Source organism: Asterias amurensis, chromosome 4 (assembly GCF_032118995.1).
Source record: "Asterias amurensis chromosome 4, ASM3211899v1".
NCBI classification, from domain to species: domain Eukaryota; kingdom Metazoa; phylum Echinodermata; class Asteroidea; order Forcipulatida; family Asteriidae; genus Asterias; species Asterias amurensis.
The window spans coordinates 12,544,535-12,565,200 of record NC_092651.1 but is presented as its reverse complement, the minus strand read 5'-3'; the positions used below and the strand labels follow the sequence as shown (position 1 = coordinate 12,565,200).

The 20,666-nt window shown below is 38.1% G+C and overlaps 1 protein-coding gene across 1 annotated transcript in view; it reads left to right on the top strand.

The window, feature by feature from the left end:
* LOC139936745 (sushi, von Willebrand factor type A, EGF and pentraxin domain-containing protein 1-like) overlaps positions 1-20,666 on the top strand; it is a 44,559-nt gene that overhangs the window by 19,924 nt on the left and 3,969 nt on the right. The window contains exons 13-30 of the mRNA XM_071931652.1: positions 494-655; positions 1,426-1,587; positions 3,528-3,689; positions 5,148-5,411; positions 6,714-6,868; positions 7,562-7,716; positions 8,096-8,226; positions 8,878-9,145; positions 9,702-9,912; positions 10,764-10,914; positions 12,047-12,256; positions 12,890-13,021; positions 13,860-13,982; positions 14,942-14,979; positions 16,541-16,639; positions 17,662-17,713; positions 18,887-19,113; positions 19,525-19,977. Coding sequence (XP_071787753.1) covers positions 494-655; positions 1,426-1,587; positions 3,528-3,689; positions 5,148-5,411; positions 6,714-6,868; positions 7,562-7,716; positions 8,096-8,226; positions 8,878-9,145; positions 9,702-9,912; positions 10,764-10,914; positions 12,047-12,256; positions 12,890-13,021; positions 13,860-13,982; positions 14,942-14,979; positions 16,541-16,639; positions 17,662-17,713; positions 18,887-19,113; positions 19,525-19,977 — 3,155 coding nt within the window. The remainder of the gene's footprint in view (positions 1-493; positions 656-1,425; positions 1,588-3,527; positions 3,690-5,147; positions 5,412-6,713; positions 6,869-7,561; positions 7,717-8,095; positions 8,227-8,877; positions 9,146-9,701; positions 9,913-10,763; positions 10,915-12,046; positions 12,257-12,889; positions 13,022-13,859; positions 13,983-14,941; positions 14,980-16,540; positions 16,640-17,661; positions 17,714-18,886; positions 19,114-19,524; positions 19,978-20,666) is intronic.

Sequence of the window (20,666 nt, the reverse complement as noted above, 5' to 3'; positions counted from 1 at the left end):
AGAGCCCCCAAAAATGCACTAATACATCAATCACTTCGCCTTGGTATTTTTGTTTAAATTATCGTGCCCTTCGCTCTGTATTATTTTTTGAAACTTTTTCTAGCTTCTTGAGTAATCGTTTTGCTTTGAAAATATCCTTGCCACAATGAAAACCTGGCTTGACAAAGGAAAGACACCCAAAGGTTCTCATGGTTTGGGGATTTGATGTTATTGGGTGAGAAAATTAATAGGCACTCACTATGAATCTACTCCTGCGGATGCGAATAGTACGATACAAATTTTGAAGTCACAAATTCGCAACAAATAATTCGGAAGAGTTAGTTGAGCAGTGTCCAACTCCTGCGACATATTCACACCAAAAACGGAGCTGTGACTTAAAAATTTGTTTCGCATAAGCAGGAAGTATGAACCAGTCTTTACTTCCCAAAATGTCTAAAATTTCATTCTTAGTATAAATACACAAACCCAAATCTTGTCTGAATCTTCTTAACAGTTATTTGCCCATCTGGAACCTTTCATGACGTTGAGGGCGGTATTTGTCGCGACTGCAGTGTGGGTTATTATCAAGACATGAAGGGTCAGCTCGAATGCCAGCAGTGTCCACTAGGGACTTCCACTCGACGTACCACCAGCACATCGCTTAAAGATTGCAAAGGTAACTCTACTTTTAAAAAATATATATTTTTGAGGGCCAGTCTAAAAGTCTGATCTATTTTATGCATCTGAAGATGCCATTATTTTACATGTACAATCTTTTTTTTTGTAAAGTGTCATCAATTGTACATGTTTGACCCAAAGTACATGTATACATTTTTATTACGAGCATTATCGCTCAAGAAGTACTATTAACTTTTGGATGAACCAATTTGCAACACAAACTACCAAGATACATTTTGGGTTGCAAGAGTTTAAAATAAAATTATGTGTTTAGAATAAAAGAAAATTAAAAAGCTGGTAATTTTTTGTTCGGGACCCAATTAAAAAGTGAGAACTTATCAATGCACTTTATAACACTGTACAAGTGTGTAAAATATTACTCATTATTTCTACGATACATGTAGGTGTCTGTTTCTGAATGCCCTGGTTGTTTTTGCCATATGAAAACAAGAAAAGGTGTCGTTGCAAATTGCTTGTCAATTGCCTTTGAGTACGAATCTTCAAAACAAAAATGGTTTTCTCACTTTGACAAAGACAGATCAAATGTATGGTGTTTATTGTATCCTTAAGGTTGGAAAATAGTTTAATCTTCAAAAAACAAACAAAAAAAGGTACCAAGATCATTCAGTAAATTGTAAGCAATTTGACATGTTATTTAATCGATACTTTGTAAAGCGCTGGAGATAACTTTATATCAATAAATAAAATACATTGATTGTATTATTACTTTCTTGTGAAACTGTTGCACTGTAATTGTTCCTGTTATAGAGCGATGTACGAAGGGGACTTATTCCACTTCTGGTCTGAAGACATGCAAGGCTTGTCCAAAGGGTTCTTACCAGCCATCTACAGGGTCAACCTCTTGCCAAGCATGTCCTTACGGACTGACAACCTGGACGGAAGGCGCTGTACATGCTGATGAATGCTCAGGTATTGTAACCATACTCTATTTTTCTATAGTAAGTTCTTCTACTTTTTCTTCTTCTTCTTATTACATGCATTTATTCGGCCATTTCACAAAGTAGGCCTACAATTACAATATTTGCAAACAAAGTTTAGCTACAGGAAAAAAAGAAAAAAAACCAAATAGTGCCTTACAGAACTGCCTGTATGCCTATAGGTTAAATAGCAACTAAAATCACTAGTCCTGTATGAATGAAGATGACTGACTAAAGGTTTGGATACAACAAGGAATATGTGAAGAATAGATGAGAGATGAGGGTAGATTGGGTAGGGAAAGGAAATGGGGTGGGAGAGCTAGGGAACAAACTGTGTCTTACAGAACTGCTTGTATGCCTACAGGCTAAATAGCAACTAAAATCACTAGTCCTGAATGAAGATGACTGACAAAAGGTTTGGATACAACAAGGAATATGTGAAGAATAGATGAGAGATGAGGGTAGATTGGGTAAGGACAGGTGTGGGGTGGTAGTCAGAGGGAACAGCAGGGAATTAGGAACAGAGACAACCCAGTTCAAGCTGGCCAGGATTAACAACACTGTGGCTCAAAAGTCTGTCGTTCTAAGAGGGCTTTATCCCACTCGTTGATGTCTCACTCCTTGTTTTTTCTACAAGTTTTGCGGAGCTATAATAACAATAGAAGACCAGTTTGTATTGGCAACAGCACCAAGGTGCTGTAGCCAATCATACTAGAAAACACCAGGGCAAACTCCTTCTCTTAAAGGAACGTTACAGAATTGGTAAGAAACAAAAATCGTGAAGATCACAGATCATTAAACTAACACGTTCTACTGACGATGATAGTAGAAAACTACCCTTGAAATATTTCTGTCTGAAATTCCATATTTGATGAGAAATAAATAATCTAATTTCGCATTTGGAGTTTATTGCTCAGTGAGCGTTTATTTATTTATTTTTGTTTTGGCACCGATGCAATGCAAAAATGTGTAATTTGTTTTTCACTATTCTCTCGTGACCCAGATGGCCTATTGAACTTAAACTTCTACTGGTTTGTCAGTTTATGTATATGGTGGATTACATAAAGTAATTACTCTGCCAGCAACTTTTTTTGCTAGCAAAACCAATTTTGTAATGTTCCTTTAATGATAAACTTGGTACTTTTTGGCACCTCACCCACAATAAAGGGGAACAGGGGATGGAACAAGTCATTGAATTTTACAATGCACCATTTCTTTTAGTGATATTTTGACCATCATAGACACATAAATTTGTATTCATTGTTAAAGACACTGGACACTATTGGTAATTGTCAAAGACCAGTCTTCTCACTTGCTGTATCTCAACATATGAATAAAATAACAAACCTGTGAAAATCTGAGCTCAATCGGTCATCGAAGTTGAGATAATAATGAAAGAAAAAACACCCTTGTCACACGAAGTTGTGTGCTTTCATATGCTTGATTTCGGGACCTCAATTTCTAAATCTGAAAAATACTACTTTCTCAAAACTAAGCTACTTCAGAGGGAGCTGTTTCTCACAATGTTTTATTCTATCAACCTCTCCCCATTACTCATTACCAAGTAAGGTTTGATGCTAATTTTGAAAATAACTATTTTGAGTAATTACCAAATAGTGTCCACTGCCTTTCACCAAATGTCAACCCCAATCATGCCAATAGCACACACAATAGTTCTCTTTCCCATTCTGAAAACTGTGTGGTCATTCGATCTTTATTTATAATTTTACAACTATTTTCCAACGTTTTTTTTTATTTTTCAGAACCACCCCAACTCATTTAGAGCTGTAGTCATTTCCTGGTGTTACCACAAACCTGTCCTTATAACTATTTTCCTCTTAGGGGTTTAAACCGGTCGCTAGTAACATCCGGTCGGCACATGAAAGAGTTAGTCAATTTCAAATAAGGAAATATTATTTGTAACCTTAACAGGTGAATGCCCGTTTGGAACCTACTCGAGTACCGGCTTCTCACCGTGTAAACCCTGCCCTATGGGTACCTATCAACCGAGTTTCACCCAGACGTTATGCATTGAGTGCCCAGAAGGGTTGTATACACACAGTCAAGGTGCACACGATATGGCTTACTGTCAAGGTATGTGATTGTTTCAGGCAAGAAGGGTGTGTGCAGTGCTACGTTTTACTACATAATATAAAGCCTGTGCTAGACGTCGCACTTTTGCCTTGTCAAACTCAAACAATTGGTAAATGGTGAATTAAAAAGAGCGACGTTTAGCGCAAACGCTTTATTTGAGTTTGACACTGGCGCCTAGCACGCCAAGCCCTGCCGTGTTACACGGCAGTTTTACATGGCAGTTGCACGCCCTGGTGAAAGACGTCATGCTTTTGCCGTGTCAAATCGAATTAAATTCTCAGTTGGGCAATTGTTTACTATCACTGCTCAAAATGTCATCATGTCACATGGCACTGATTTTCCTGCATCACCATTTTGCATTAATTTAAGTGCGACAAATTATTTCAATCAATTCGACGTTTGTCACCGATTTGTTTTTTTTTGCCGTACTTTTGTCGTGTGAAAATCATTTGGGTTCAAAAGGGCGACGTTTAGCGCAGGCCTAAGTGTTACTAATAAAACATTAAAGGAACACGTTGCCTTGGACCGGTCGAGTTGGTCTTTCAAAAGCGTTTGTAACCGTTCTTTATAAAATGCATATGGGTAGAAAGATGTTGTAAAAGTAGAATACAATGATCCACACAAACATGCCTCGAAATTGCGTGGTTTTCCTTTTACCTTGTCGACTAACACGTCGGCCATTTATGGGGGTCAAAATTTTGACTCCCATAAATGGCCGACCATATTAGTTCGCACAGTAGAAGGAAAACCACGCAATTTCGAGGCAAACTTGTGTGGATCATTGTAATTCTACTTTTACAACATCTTTCCAACCATATGCATTTTATAAAAAACGGTTACAAACGCTTTTGTTTTGACCAACTCGTCCGATCCAAGGCAATGTGTTCCTTTAAGTCAGCTGAAAATATACCTGCTATTTATTTCATTCAAAAACATGCTTTCCAGGAACGCCAACTATTTTGTGTGACGTCATTTATTGAACACAAAAGTTGTATTAATACTATGATAATAATCATATTTACAACAGCACTTGTAAAGCACATTATATTACCCTTTTATTCAGGGAAGCCCTATCAGTTTTCAATGGTTTGTTCTCCCTGGTGGCCCTAGATACAAACATTATAAAGTGTGTACAAAAATAACATTAAACAATGAATTTAGGCCTACATCACAGAAGTTTAAGAAGAACTTTTGGGGGCAAGAATAAAGAAACAGGCCTGAAGTCTTTAATTAGGCCTCTGAAAGTGCACCGATTTGTGCAACATGTAACTCAAGATAGGATTAATTCTAGCATTTCGTTTATTGTGTTTTCCAGTGCCTTTAAGTGTGTAGTTTTTAAAGATATCTTGCAGTTTCATTGTTTTTTTGAAAGAGTAAGTTTAATTCCCATCCTCTTTGACAATTGTATTAAAGGTGTCCAGTGCCTTTAATTAAGTTTTTGTTGGTCCCCTAACACAGTTATCAATGAATGCGAGGATGACACTTCCAATGAAGGGCTGTGTGGGCCCGATGGCCTGTGCTTGGATCTACCCAAGGGTTACCAGTGCATCTGTAAGCTTGGTTTCACCGGGCCAGACTGCCAGACCAACATCAACGACTGCGATCACGACCTGTGCCTGAATAACGGGACATGCGTTGATCTGGTTGGAGAATACAGGTGCGATTGTGCATCCGGGTTTGCGGGTATACACTGCCAAGAAGATGTTAATGAATGCGAATCGGGTGAGTCCGTTGTTTTTTTTAACCAGTACTGCTTTTATATGCATGTCTGATTGACACAGGCTTCTCAACAATTTCCAGGGAATCTAAGGAATCTTATTTGGTTTTTACCCTAACTACGATGTGTATTAATCATTATATTATTATTATTCAACATTTATATTGTGCTTCTCCAAAGCATGGAAGTGCTTTAAGACAAATGTATAACCTAAAAGCACTAAAACATATCATATAAGACAATGAATAAAATGACACTGCACAAGCAAAGACTTTTTTTTTTAAATATGAAGATATACAAAAATTACCGCAGATCTAGAAATTCTTCAAGACAGCAAATGTACAAAGATAATAAAGTTACTAATTTATATTATACATTGTACAAGGCAAAGCACAATATTATCATACAGTAAAAAGATAAGAAGCTACTCTTTTAGGATTAAAAACTTAAAGGCAGTGGACACTATTGGTAATTACTCAAAATAATTATTAGCACGAAACCTTACTTGGTAACGAGTAATGGGGAGAGGTTGGTAGTATAAAACATTGTGAGAAACGGCTCCTTCTGAAGTGGAGTAGTTTTCGAGAAAGAACTAATTTTCCACGAATTGGATTTCGAGACCTCAAGTTTAGAACTTGAAGTCTCGAAATCAACCACCTAAACGCACACAACTTCGTGTGACAAGGGTGTTTTTTCTGTCATTATTATCTCGCAACTTCAACGACCAATTGAGCTCAAATTTTCACACCTTTGTTATTTTATGCCATATGTTGAGATACAACAAGTGAGAAGACTGGTCTTTGACAATTACCAATAGTGTCCACTGTCTTTAAAGACCACAAGACAGCAGATGTTCAAAGTTTATTTAGTTGCTAATAATTTGTATACAGGCAATTCACAGATATGTTATCACACACAGTTAAACGATTTTATTCCATTACCTAGGACCAATGACAGAAAATGCACTAGCACCAACGACCTTTACTTTACTATATACTCCGTACTTCCTCAAGTCCCATGACAACAAAAAAACACAGGCATCTAATTACGGTGGGATTCAAACTCACAACATTTGCCATGATACTCTAGCTTGGTGGTTAAGTGGTAAGACATCTACTCTTGCATGGCAAAAGTCATGGGTTTAAATCCTACCAATGTGATATGCCTGTAGATTGATTAGAACTCAGGTATGTACTGAGCACATAATGCAACAAATAACAAATATTAGGGATAAAAAGCATGATTTTTGTTTTACCTTTCCACATAGAATGTTTGACCAATTGTCTCCAATTGTTTGGCTTGTGTAGATCCGTGTTTGAATCGCGCTGTGTGTATCGACGGCAAAAACACATACAGTTGCGAATGTGCACCAGGTTTTACAGGAGAGTCATGTGAGGTGAACTTCTTTGACTGTGCATCAGACCCGTGTTTGAATGATGGAACATGCGTCGATCTAGCCCAGGTAGGATTATAAAGTCATGCAGATATAATTAACCTTTTCATGGTGGATTATGTTTTTTTCTTCCATATACTGTTTCTACATCTGGATAAGTATTCTCAACACTCTAACTAGAGCCAAATGAGAAGAGAAGATGATGCGGAAATTTCAGAAAATTAGATGTGGGAGGAAAACCCCAGAGAATTATTCCATAATCAAGGGAAAACCCAAGCAGTCAAGTAGGGACTGAAAAACCAATCCACACAGTGCCCCCGATGGGATTCAAACCGGGTCCTAGAGGTGGAAGGCGAGGCAAGACACCACTACACCAACCTGGACAGACTTAGGGTATGTTCAGACAGCGTACTAAGTTAGACCGGAACCGGTTTATAACATATCCAACCCAACCAAAAGGTGCAGCATTATTGGTTATGTAGATGTCTTGCTTAAGGACACAAGTGTGATGACGAACCCTCACTCTGCTGATCAGAACAACCAGAGCTTGAGTCAGGTGCTCTTATCTGCCATTTGCTCGGCTAAGACATCTTATGTGTGAATCAGCCATGATTGACCATAGCTGGAATTCTGGTGACAGGTTTGAATCCTGTAATCGGCGTGCAGTGCTTTAGATTAGAAACCAAATCTTTTTTTTTATCACCAGTGTACTTATTTGATCTATTAAATAATTGTTGTTTGATTACTCTTTGTGAATTGCAGAACTTCACATGCTGTTGCCGCCCGGGCTATAGAGGGCGTCTGTGCGAGACTCTTGTGGACCATTGTGACTCGTCTCCGTGTATGAATAATGCAACTTGCAGAGGAACTTTCAACTCCGCCAATTGTACTTGCCAACAAGGTTTCACTGGAAACAAGTAAGTGTCCTAATCTTTCATAATCAGAAAAAAATAAGTATTTGATGGGTTTTTTAAAGATTATTATTATTATTTTGAAACAGCACAATCACCAAGATAAATTCCAGTGCAACATTTTGAAACAATCCTGATTTTCCATTGAGAAAAAAAGTAAGGACCCTTTGAGACGCAGTTTTTTTATTTTAGGCTCTGGAAGCAGGGAATTCTACGCTTATGTCAAGCGCTTTTTACGGGTTAGCATAGAGTTTTGTCCTGTGTGCGTGCGACACAGAGTTTGCACAGAATTTGCCAGTACACGGAGCCATGAAATTTTGACCCTGATTTGCTTTAAGTAATGACACAACCAGTATTTTATAGTTCTATTTATAATATGTTTCAGATGTGAAGTTGACATCAATGAGTGTCTAACGGAACAGGTGATGTGCCGTAATGGCGGAACTTGTCAAGATCTCATCAATGGTTTCAAGTGCAAATGCTACCCTGGTTACTCTGGAACTTTCTGTGAATCAGGTATACAAGCAAATGATCCTCATAAAATATCAACTTGTGAAGTTTCTGTTTTGTTCCTTTTCCTAACTACAAAAATTCACTTTTGGTCAGGAGTAATTTCACCCCAAGTTTGGCCCCTTTAGGACAGACTTTTACGTCAAGGATCGTCAATGTTGTGTGTCTGTTATTATGCAGGGCCATGTCAAAAGACAATCCTCTTTCCTACTTGAAAACAGGATTGCTTTAAACACATCTTAGAGACACTGGACACCTTTTGGTAATTGTCAAAGACCAGTGTTCTCACTTGGTGTATCCCAATAATTGCAGGCTTCAAATAGCAAATCTGTGACAATTTTGACTCAAATGGTCATCAAAGTTGCAAGAAAGTTGCACATTTGTGTGTTTTTAGATGAAAAAATTCATATTAAAAGATTTCAGGCCTAAAAGCCTTTTTATATTTGAGTGAGAATTTACCTCCTTCTCAAAAACTATGTTACTTCAGAGGAATCCGTTTCTCACAATATTTTATACTATCAACAGCTCTTCATTGTTCATTACAATTACTTGTAATAATTGCATCAGGGATAAAGTTTGTTCAAAGTATGCTATCGGCTGATCTTGCTATTTCCAATTAGTCATATATTTTATTGTTCCTAATTTGTTGTTTTCTAGTGCTTCTAGGAGACTTTGATCTCACCTTCCCGGGGGCCAGCACCTCAAACTACGTCATGTTAAAGGGTACCATGCCGAGGTTGTACGCCTTCACCATTACATTCTGGATGCAGACCTCGGACAAGTCCAGCGCGGGTACGCCACTCTCGTACGCTGCGTACAATGCTGACGGCACGCTGCAGGACAACGCTCTGACACTCAGCGACTACAACAGCCTCGCTATTATTCTCAACGGGAAGTTCATTTACACAGATGTGAAGCTGAACAGGTGAGTCGTTGGTCTTTTTTTCTGTCCGATATTGTCTTCCATGATCCTGAACTGTTCTTATTTGTCCACTATAAAAATGCCAAGTACCAGAAAGACGAGTGTGTTACCTCATTGACTCAATAATAATAATAATAATAATAATAATAATATCAAAGTCTTATATAGCGCGAGTATCTACCAAACAAGGTACTCAAGGCGGATACAGACTTTCAGAAAGATATGTTTTTGCATTGATGAATTCTGATACCCAAGTAGCACCTTATAAGGGTTTACAAGGTGCTATGGCACATACAGCAGCCACAGCCAGGAACACCGGGGTGAACCCCTTCTCGTTTCGATAAGTGCACTGGGTTCTTTTACATGCGTTACACAACACATGGGACCAACGGCTTTACGTCCCATCCGAAGGACGAAGCAATGATTAAGTGTCTTGCTTAAGGACACAAGTGTCACGGCTGGGGATGAGGTTGTGAGGTTGTGTTACTAGGGCATCCCAGCCTACAAGCATTTTGCTTTTAAAAAAAAACATAAATAAGTTGTTGTTGTTTTTTTTCAGCGATGCAAACTGGCATCATGTTGGTGTCACCTGGGCAGGAATGGACGGCCAGTGGGCAGTCTACGTAGATGGGGTGGTCAAACGAATTGGCAGTGACTTCCAGACTGGGTCACACATACGAGCCTCTGGGGCCTTGATCCTGGGACAAGAACAAGACAGCTACGCTGGGTCTTTCGCTCAGACGCAGGCATTTGTGGGCGGCTTAACTCAGGTAATTTAAGTGTTGCGGATATTTCAGGAATACGAAATAAAACCTCCAGCCAAATTTGACACAACTTGTAGAAATATTTCAAAGCAATTTAAACCAATACACTATTTTACTTTTCCTGGTTGCAATCCAGAGAATTAATTGTTCACCATTAATCCCCTAGTCGGATTTTACGTTCATCTCAGCAGTCATTGCTTTTAACTGCCAGCTTCTTCCAATTCTTATGGGCAAAGATAATTTTCTTACAATGCTCCATTTCTTTGGAATAGTCTTCCTGTGCATATTAGCCAGGCTAGTTCTTTACACTGTATTAACGCCATTGGACACTTTCGGTACAAAAAAAAATTAAAAGTTCACAGATTTACACATAACTTACATGGTTTACAGAAGATAATGGTGAAAGACTTCTCTTGAAATATAATTCCATGAAATGCTTTACTTTTTGAGAAAACATTAAAATAATACCAGTTCTCGATATGGAGAATTACGGATTTATTTTAAACACATGTCACAACACGGCGAAACGTGCGGAAACAAGGGTGGGTTTTCCCGTTATTTTCTCCCGACTCCAATGACCAATTGGCCTAAATTTTCACAGGTTTGTTATTTTATAAAATTGTGATATACCAAGTGTGGGCCTTGGACAGTACTGTTTACCGAAAGTGTCCAATGGCTTTAAGCTAAGTTTCTGTTCAAAAACTCATTTGTTTGAAGCTGCTTATTTGTAATCTGCTTACTTGTAACAGTATCTTCCTCTCATATTGTACATTCAATTATTCTCTTTGTGCTGAGAGGCTTTAGGATTAGGCAATTTACAATTTTTTTTATTACTAAATCAATTTTGATTTCAACAGTTGAATATTTGGGACTATGCCATGACTCAAGCGGAGATTCAGCGTGTGTATGCGTCATGCACTGTGCCGGGTAACGTCTTGACTTGGTCTCAAGTAGCGTCTAACGTCCATGGTGGAATCTATATATCACCAACCTCCAGTCTATGCCAAGGTGAGATCTTAAATAATAATGGGAAACTTTAGACTATCTGTCAATCACCAAGAGAGGGTGCTCTTCACCAGGTAATGTCAACAACTTAGGAATAGGAGAAGCATGAGTGACGGTCACTGACAGCAAATACCTTGTGTTTTGCGTGTTTTTGATTTTGTATTTTAGGTTTAGCCAAACTGTATTTTGTTTTTCATAACACATTGCCAGCATAAACCAAACTGTTCTGGAACAGGACAAACTGGACACGAGTTCCCCAAGGATAACAAGCGGTGTGCATGAGTTTTTGGGAGTGTTTCTTCTAGGGTAATTAGCAAAAATCCAAAACGCTGACCTACCAAAAATGGAGAAGAAATCTGAAGTTTAGTTGTATGACAATGTATCTGATTTAATTTTCAAGAGGCTGAGAGCCTTCTAAATATTTTTTGAGTAGTTTTGAATTTTTAGCATTTACCATTGTTTGCTATAGGAGCTGTGCACCCTTACCTGGTAGGTCTGTTGCCCTCTAGTGGCAGAGCTTTCAAAAAGTCTCCCTAATAAGTGTCAAAGTGTTACATTTTGCATAATCTGAATCAATGCTTTTGACAAAACTTATAATTGTGTACCAGATGCTACGGCACAAACAAAAGTAACTCAACACTTTGTTTGCTAACTGGAGTAAGGTTACCAGCCAAAAAATAGCAGTTGATAGCAGTTTGAGTTATTTTCAAGCTTTTATAAACTGGATGTTTTACTGTACTTTGTTGCAAGTCTTTGCAAGTTATACTTTTCCTTTCCTTGTACAAAACATTTTATCCATATTGGTGCACAGAGTACTTCAACATATCATGCAAATAACTGTAATTTTCTCCTTCGTCATTAACTTGTGAACTCTTAGTTGTTTTACTCTTAGTTGTTTTACTGGGTTTTTTTTACTGTTTGTTTGTTTTCCTTTTTCTTTTAACATGAGTGAATAATGTTTATTTTAATGCTGAAATAAATATTTAATATTAATAATAATAGTGACAATTTATATAGCGCACATCCATGACACATATTTGGTATCTTTTGGGGTTTTTTCTTCCAAAAACCCTGTTTTCCATGATTATTTTCAATGTTATCGATCGTGTAACATTGTTTCTCTCAATAATTGCAGCCAAAACTAACTGTCTGTCAACGACGTGTAACTACAACGGAGTCTGCACAGATCTGGTTGACTCCTTTGAATGTCACTGTAATTTGGGCTACTCTGGGACAGGCTGTGAGCAGATGGCTACTGCTTGCTCCTCAGGGATGTGTCTTAATGGTGGCAGTTGCCATAGTAACGGGTCATCGCTGAATTGCTCTTGTGCCACTGGATATACAGGTAATGGAGATGGGGGAACAATTTGAAATGGGAAGAGTGCCAACATTAGGCTACAATCCCAGTCCAAAATGATAGGGACATGTGACACTAAACATACCTTCTAAACACTTTCTGTTTTTCCCTTTTACTTCAAAACTAATACAGTCTGACATTTTATAGAGCCAAATTTTGGACTACACTAAATTCCGGACCTTCTTAGCTCACGAAGTAACAGGAAATCACACAATTTCAAATGATCTTTTGTGCAAATCATTATATTCTACTTATTATAAAATGTCTTCCTAACCCTATTCAATTCATTTTAAACTTTTATATCCCGAAGCCCCCTTTAAATGTCTTGCTCAAGGACACAAATGTCATGCCTGGAGTGTGAACCCCATCATGATGACTTAACCACAAGAACTAAGTCTGATACTCATTTTGGTTTTAACCATATGCACCAATGTGTGTTAGCACTGTATACTTGGTACTTTCCAGAGTTCTGTGAAAGAAATCACAGGCATACTGCTTGGGTTGGATTCGAACCCTCGACGTTGCAACTCAAGAGCAGTGTTATACCAACTAGACTCATTAAACTGATGTCCAAAGCACTATGTAATCAACTAATTTTTAATTCTTTTTATCAACCCTTAGGAGAGCGCTGTGAGTTTATGTCCAATCCCTGTCACTCCATGGTGTGTTTGAATGGGGGCATCTGCGAGAGTGTTGAACATCAACCAAAGTGCAACTGCCCTGCTGGACTAAAGGGTCGATCCTGCGAATATGGTAAGAACTTGAAACAAAATTTAATGACACAACAAATGAGTGAACATGAGTAAGGAGAATTCACCCTAACCTAGCAAAGAGTTGTGTATGTACATCTATTCAACTTGCAAGAATATCACAAAAGTAATCAAGCCACAATTTTCCAGCGTGCTTAGGCAATGCATGAACTTTATCCAGGTTTCTACTCCCAACACCACTCTTATTGGCCCGCTGTTAACAATGTATATCACTATGTGCATCATCGTTTAGGTCTCAAGACCTGGGCCAAATTTCATAGAGCTGCTAAGCACAAAAATTTGCTTAGCATGAAATTTCTTCCTTAGTAAAATTAGGATTACCAACCAAATTTCTATTTGTTGCATATTGCTTGTTACTGGTATTCAGCTGTTGTTTGCTTATCCTGAAAATCATGTGGAAATTTGGTTGGTAATCCTGTTTTTATCAAGGAAGAAATGTTGTGCTTTGCAATTTTGTTGTGTTTAGCAGCTCTATGAAATTGGGCCCTGGTCTTAGTCCCATAACTGTCTCCATACCTTTTTCGTGGTCTTAGTCGCGGCCTGCAGATACTTGGTATATAAGTATTAAATATAAAAAACAAATAGATGCTGCCATGACGTGACATGGTGCACTCATTTCTCTGTAAATAGAACCTTTTATCGTTGAAGCGCAAAATAAATTACCTGAAGTCTATTGTTTTCATCTAAAACACTTTCAAGCCTGTGTAGGCTCACAGGGATTTTCAATTGCTGTTTGAGTTATTTTTGTGCTTTTTATACTGAATGCTTTATTGATCTTTGTTTTGTTTCTGATTGTCTGTTTTTGTTATTTTGGTCAACAGACATCGATGAATGTGATGGTAATAACGGAGGCTGTGCACATGAATGTACCAATACGGTAGGTTCCTACTACTGCCAATGCTCTGATGGATACGCATTACAGTCAGACAGTCACTCTTGCAATGGTAAGTCCAAAATAGAAAGGAGAGATGTCTGTTATATATTTGGTTTGCAGTAACACCATGTGTATATGTACTTGCCAGGTAGATTGTGTTCTTTTCAGAACTTGTCTTGCTTTATATTCTACTATTGCGAGGTAGATTTTCAGAATTCGGGAGACTTCTCAGTTCTGAAAAGAACTGTCCTACTACTTTGGGCGAAAGGTGAAAAATCAGCCAGGAATACTACTCTAGCTTTTAGTGGATTGAGGGGACTTCTTGTTATTAACTTCACTACCGCGTAGTGAGTTCTTAATTGGTCTCCTCAAACCGCCCTTACCGTCTTTTCTGTTCCCCCTCAAACCTCCCTAAATCGTCCTGCCTGTTACTCTTTACACTGTCCTAAATTGTCCCGCCTGTTTCTCCTCAAACTGCCCTCAACTGTCCTGCCTGTTACTCTTTAAACTGTCCTCTACCGTCCTGCCTGTTACTCCTCAAACCGCCCTAAACCGTTCTGCCTGTTTCCCCTTAAACCGCCCTCTACCGTCCTGCCTGTTACTCTTTAAACTGTCCTCTACCGTCCTGCCTGTTACTCCTCAAACCGCCCTAAACCGTTCTGCCTGTTTCCCCTTAAACCGTCCTAAATCGTCCTGCCTGTTACCCATCAAACCGCCCTTAATCTTTTTGCCTGTTACTTTTCAAACCGCCCTAAACCAACCTGCCTGTTACTCCTCAAAATATGAGGACAGGCATGGCAGTTTAGGGCAGTTTGAGGATTAACAGGCAGGACGGTTTAGGTCGGTTTGAAGAATAACAGGCAGGTCGGTTGGGGCAGTTTGAGGACATAAAATGGTTAAATAGGAAAAATAGCCCACCTTTTTCAAAACAATTAACATGATGTATGATCTATTTACTTAACGGAAAATTGTAATCAAAATGTTTTTTAATCCCTTTGTTTTTTTGCTTGTTTTTATTTATCTGTACAGATGTTTCATATTGCACTCATGAAGGAAGATTTCATTTGGTAAGTTTAATATTAATAATTTAGATTGATTAAAGCACTTCAAAAGGCCAGACTTTGTATATTCTGTAACAACGCACAAAGTTGGCTTTATACCAGGTGTCTCAAAAAAAAACTATACACAATTTGAAACGGCTGCCGATGATAAAATATATATGATTCTTGGGGAAAAAGTTTATATGTATGGAAAGCTTATGGTCTTAACTTTTATATGACACCAAGAAGTCCGAATAATTCATGCCTGGGTGACAATGCTCACTTTTGTGAAGGGTATAAAAATTAGGTCAGCAGGAATTAGCCTTTCAATTATTTAACTTACAAAATTGAGGGTGATATGATAAATTCATGACCAATATTGCGGTCAGTTTGAGTTTGCTGGGTGAATTTTATGGTTCATTAAACCATTTTTGTATGCATGAGTGAACAGGAAGTCAGAATGGGGTGATGTTACTTGTGCAATTTCCATGTTACAAACTGTTTCTTTTCAGAGCATGTTACTCGAGTGGGATTTGAACCCACGACCCTTGCAATTCTAGAGCAGTGTCTTACCAACTAGACTACCGAGGTTGCCCGGTAGCTAGAGGCAGTTTGAATCCTATGTTTTGGCAGCGGGTACCGCAACGATATAATAGATGTTAAATTTGCATCAGGGATAAAGAATATTAATTTTGGTTTTACCCATACACCGATGTGTGTTAGCACTGTATACTCAGTACTTTCCCGAGTCCTGTGAACAAATATCACAGGCATGTTACTTTGGTGGGATTCGAACCCACGACCCTTGCAATTCTAAAGCAGTGTCTTACCAACTAGACTACCGAGGTTTGTTGAAAAAAGGAATGTCACAGATGTTGGCTACTTATTCTTCAGGCAGGTTACCCATTGACCTGAAGTAGCCGACATCTTGGATTGAATTTTGTAAGCTTCAAAGGACTTGCCCCTCAAAAAGGGAGGGCTAATTCATATGCAGCCTAATTTTCATACCCTTTACAAAAGTGAGCAGTGCTCACCCAGGCACAAAGTATTTTCGGACTTGTTGATGTCATGTGAAAGTTGAGACCTTTTGCTATCCATACACCTAAATCTTGTCCCCCAGAATCATATACTTTTTGTTCGGCAGCCATTTCATAGATTGTATAGTTTTGTTTTTGAGACACACGGTATAGCTTACCTGTAGATCCTTTGGAAAATGTTTAACAAATAAACAAAACACGATGACTTTTGTTCAACCAATCTAATGACAAAGATCTACGTGTGTGTTTTATAAACAGTTGTGTGTTTAGCTTGGACTTTTCTAATGCTTGGGTCCAATGTCATAGGGCTGCTTAGCAAACCGAAATTATACTCACCGGAATGAGGTTACCATTCAAAGTCAGATGTTCAATTTGTGACTGGTATCCTGCTCATTTCTGCTTAGCAGAAAATCGTTAGGCAATACTTTCTGCCTCCAGCTTTATAAAATTGGGCCCGATACCATAAGAGCGGATCTTTTGCTAAGAAGGATGTCTTTGTATAAAGTTTTTTTCCAACTAAATTTTTGTTTCTACTGCTGTTTCATGTAAAGGCCGATGACATGTGGAATTTTGAATGCTCCATGTGCCACTGTGAGCAGGGAATGGCCGTCTGCGAAGTCATGGAGTGTCCGGAATTGAAGTGCAAAGAGGTAATGCAGATTCAGATGATACGTTTATTGCATGATGAATGAAACTTAAGGTTTCCTAATTCTTGTTGTTCTGTTGTTTCTTTTACAACCATGCAAAGTTTGCAATACTGCTCATGTACTTTGTGTTACCGCAAACCTTACTTGATTGTGTCTCCACCATGCAGTTTCAAATCCTATTTGTGTACTTTGTGTTTCTGCAAACCTTACTAGATTGTATCTCTACCATGCAGTTTCAAATCCTATTTGTGTACTTTGTTTTATCGCAAACCTTACTTGATTGTATCTTCACAATGCAGTTTCAAATCCTATTTGTGTACTTTGTGTTTCTGCAAACCTTACTAGATTGTATCTCTACCATGCAGTTTCAAATCCTATTTGTGTACTTTGTGTTTCTGCAAACCTTACTAGATTGTATCTCTACCATGCAGTTTCAAATGCTATTTGTGTACTTTGTGTTTCTGCAAACCTTACTAGATTGTATCTCTACCATGCAGTTTCAAATCCTATTTGTGTACTTTGTGTTACTGCAAACCTTAGGCCCTACTAGATTTTAAATCCTACTTATGTTCATGATAACGAAACCTTACTAGATTTTATCTGTACAATGAAAGTTTCAAATCTTACCCATTAATTTATGTTACTGCAAACCTTTACTAAACCCTCTCTTTTGTCCTCAGTCTGCTCTAAAAACATTTTGTTTTCGTCAAGTCTTTAGGTAATATTGTTTTTATGTGATTTATGAATGCTTTTTTTTTGTATTTTAACATTGTTTAGGGATAAATTTTGGTTGTACCAATGTTTTAATGTGCTTTTAATGTATTTTAAACTATCATTGTATTTTATTACCAGTATCTGTAATAATTATGTACGGTGCATTGAGATTATTTTTTGATGTAATGCGCTATGAGAATGAAATATTATTACTATTATTTAATGTCTATTGAAGTTGTCATTATAAAGTACCACTTGTCAAAATAATTTTTCTTCATTGTAATTGTATTGTATTTGTGTGTTACTTTTAGAATGAGCAGAGGTTTGAGGCCCCTGGGGCTTGCTGTCCAGAGTGTTTACCAGGTAACTGTTAAATTGTTGAAAAGAAAATGGGTTTTCAAGACTTTCTTGAAGGCAGACACTATTGGTAATTACTCAAAATAATTATTAGCATAAAACTTTACTTGGAAGCGAGTAATGGGAGAGGTTGAAAAACGTGACCACCTTTTGAAATGAGATTTTCACATGCTAGTTTTATTATAAATAAATTAAAAACGGACTAAAATAATCCATAAATGAATTCATAAAACTTAACAGACATGATCCTTTTCAATTGGATTGTTAAAGGCAGTGGACACTATTGGTAATTACTCAAAATAATTATTAGCATAAAACCTTACTTGGTAACGAGTAATGGGGAGAGGTTGATAGTATAAAACACTGTGAGAAACAGCTCCCTCTGAAGTAATGCAGTTTTCGAGAAAGAAGTAATTTTCCACAAATTTGATTTTGAGACCTCAGATTAAGAATTTGAGGTCTCAAAATCAACCATTATGAAAGCACACAAGTTCGTGTGACTAAAGTGTTTTTTTTCACAGGTTTGCTTATATGCATATGTTGAGATACACCAAGTGAGAAGACAATTACCAGTAGTGTCCAACGGTCTTTAAACAAAATCAGAGAGTAACATGTACTTTGGTGTATTGATACGGGCAAGTGAAGTTGTTCCATAGCTTTGGGGCGTCATGCTTTATAAATGCCTGTTGACCATAACAACCAGCGGACGCATGAGCAGGAGAATCTGTAAGGAAGAATAAAGCTTATCGCTGCAACCTGACCATCTGGGCCCAATTTCATAGAGCTGCGTAGCATAAAAATTTGCTTAGCATGAAATTTCTTCCTTGATAAAAACAGGATTACCAACCAATTAATTTCCACGTGATTTTCAGGATAAGCAAACAACAGCTGAGTACCAGTAACAAGCAATATGCAACAATTGGAATTTGGTTGGTAATCCTGTTTTTATCAAGGAAGAAATTTTATGCTTAGCAAATTGTTATGCTAAGCAGCTCTACGAAATTGGGCCCTGGGCTACCCTTGGATAATTATGTGCAGTTTTTCTTTCTTGTTTGCTATTTTTATCCTCCTGTTTCTGTGTGTTCATTTTCTTTCTAGGTTTATCCAAACAAATTCAAAGCTACAAATAAAAAATAGTCACAAATTTGAAAATTGAAACAACTTATTTTCGTTCTGCAGAATCCAAGACGTGCTCTGTGTCCACCCGTGGGAAGTATCTAACTTACGACGGCAACAAATTTGACAACACAGGAAACTGCCGCTACGTCTTAAGTCAAGACTGCGTCGGCAGCCAGTTCAGCATTGAGGTTCAATATGAGGCCAACAAGAAGAAGTTCTATCGGCGTGCCGTGTTCTTACGGCTTGACTGTGTCGAGGTGGAAGTTAACTACGACGGGATGGTTAAGGTAAATAAAGCAATGAAGAGTTTTTGAAAGTATAAAACATTGTGAGAAACTCCTTTTGAAGTAGTGTACATGTAGTTCTTTAGGAATAGGTAATTTCTCACTGAAATATTTTAATACTTTAAAAAAGGAATAGGTAATTTCTCACTGAAATATTTTAATACTTTAAAAAAGACCAGGCCTGAAGCCCTTTTTAGGCATCTGAAAGCACAACAAGTTTTGTTCAACAAGGGTGGGTTTTTTTTTTATTCTCTTGCAACTTCGATGATCAATTGAGTCCAAATGTTTGCAGATTTGTTATTTTACGTGTATGTTGGGACAAACCAAGTGAGAATACTGGTCTTTGACAGCAAACAAACATGTCCAGTGCCTTTAACGCTCATGTTACATCTGTGTTTAACATTGACCCCCCAGGTTACTGGTGTTCCTGTTGAGCTGCCGTACACTCACGCCGCTCCAATGAACGTTCTGATCACCCGAACAAACACATCCTTAGATGAAGACGGCATCACCATCACCACCAACCGTGGCGTCATCATCCGCTGGTCTAAAAAGAATGACATTGAAGTGTCCGCACCGAAAACATTCGCGGGGGCACTTTGTGGCCTCTGCGGTAACATGAACGGCAACCGCAAAGATGACCGTACGACGAGACAGTTTCTCCCGAGTCGGTCGGCCATGGAGTTTGCTCACAGCTGGAAGGTAGACGGCTACAAACACTGCTCCGTGGCCAAGATCCGTGGCAAGACTCGGCAGAAGTTCGGCTCCATCTCGATCAACAACATTCCGGTCTGTGCCGGGAAGAGTTTCTTCGTTCTGAAGGACATCAGGAAGAAATGCAGTTTGCTCCGCCAGAGATCTTTCCAGGTAGATATTAATTTGATTTTGTGTTTTTGCCCTGCCGCGTATCCAATCTGAGGTGCGAAACTGCGTCCAGAGGTGTGTTTTCGCGGTCGTTACCAATAGCTGTTTCGGTTAAAATTGGCCATTGGTTATTAATCACTGGCAAAAGACCGAATCAGTTATTGGTTACAGCCACAAAAACACCGCCGTGTGAAGCAGTCAGCAAGCATAAATGCCTTTGGCCTGCAGTGCCAGTACAGGAATTGCACAAGCACCCTGGTCACTCTGTAGGCAGAAAACATTAGCCTACAGATTCAATACATTCAATTCAAATTTCTTGTTTGAACTGTCAATTAAAAAACAATACTAGTGTGTCAGGAGATTCTGTCCCTCATTTTGGCAAACTGTGTACAAACTTAAGTTAGAGGGCGCTATTATTAGAATAATTCTTCTAAGAATAGTGCCCTCTTTTGAATCGTCCTGCTCTAGCCTGTGTTAATTTCCCTATGGGGTAAGATTCCCCTATATGAAACATGCATTATATAATCAATATATTTAAATTGTAAACATCATTTTAACGTTTTGAGTGTTTTCTTGATTGAACTGTGATAAAAATGTTAGATTACTTTGTCACAACTGAATTAGGCTGACAAATTTGTATATTGTTGATATTTGTTCACAATTAATTTGCATTTGTTGTTTTTCATGTGTTT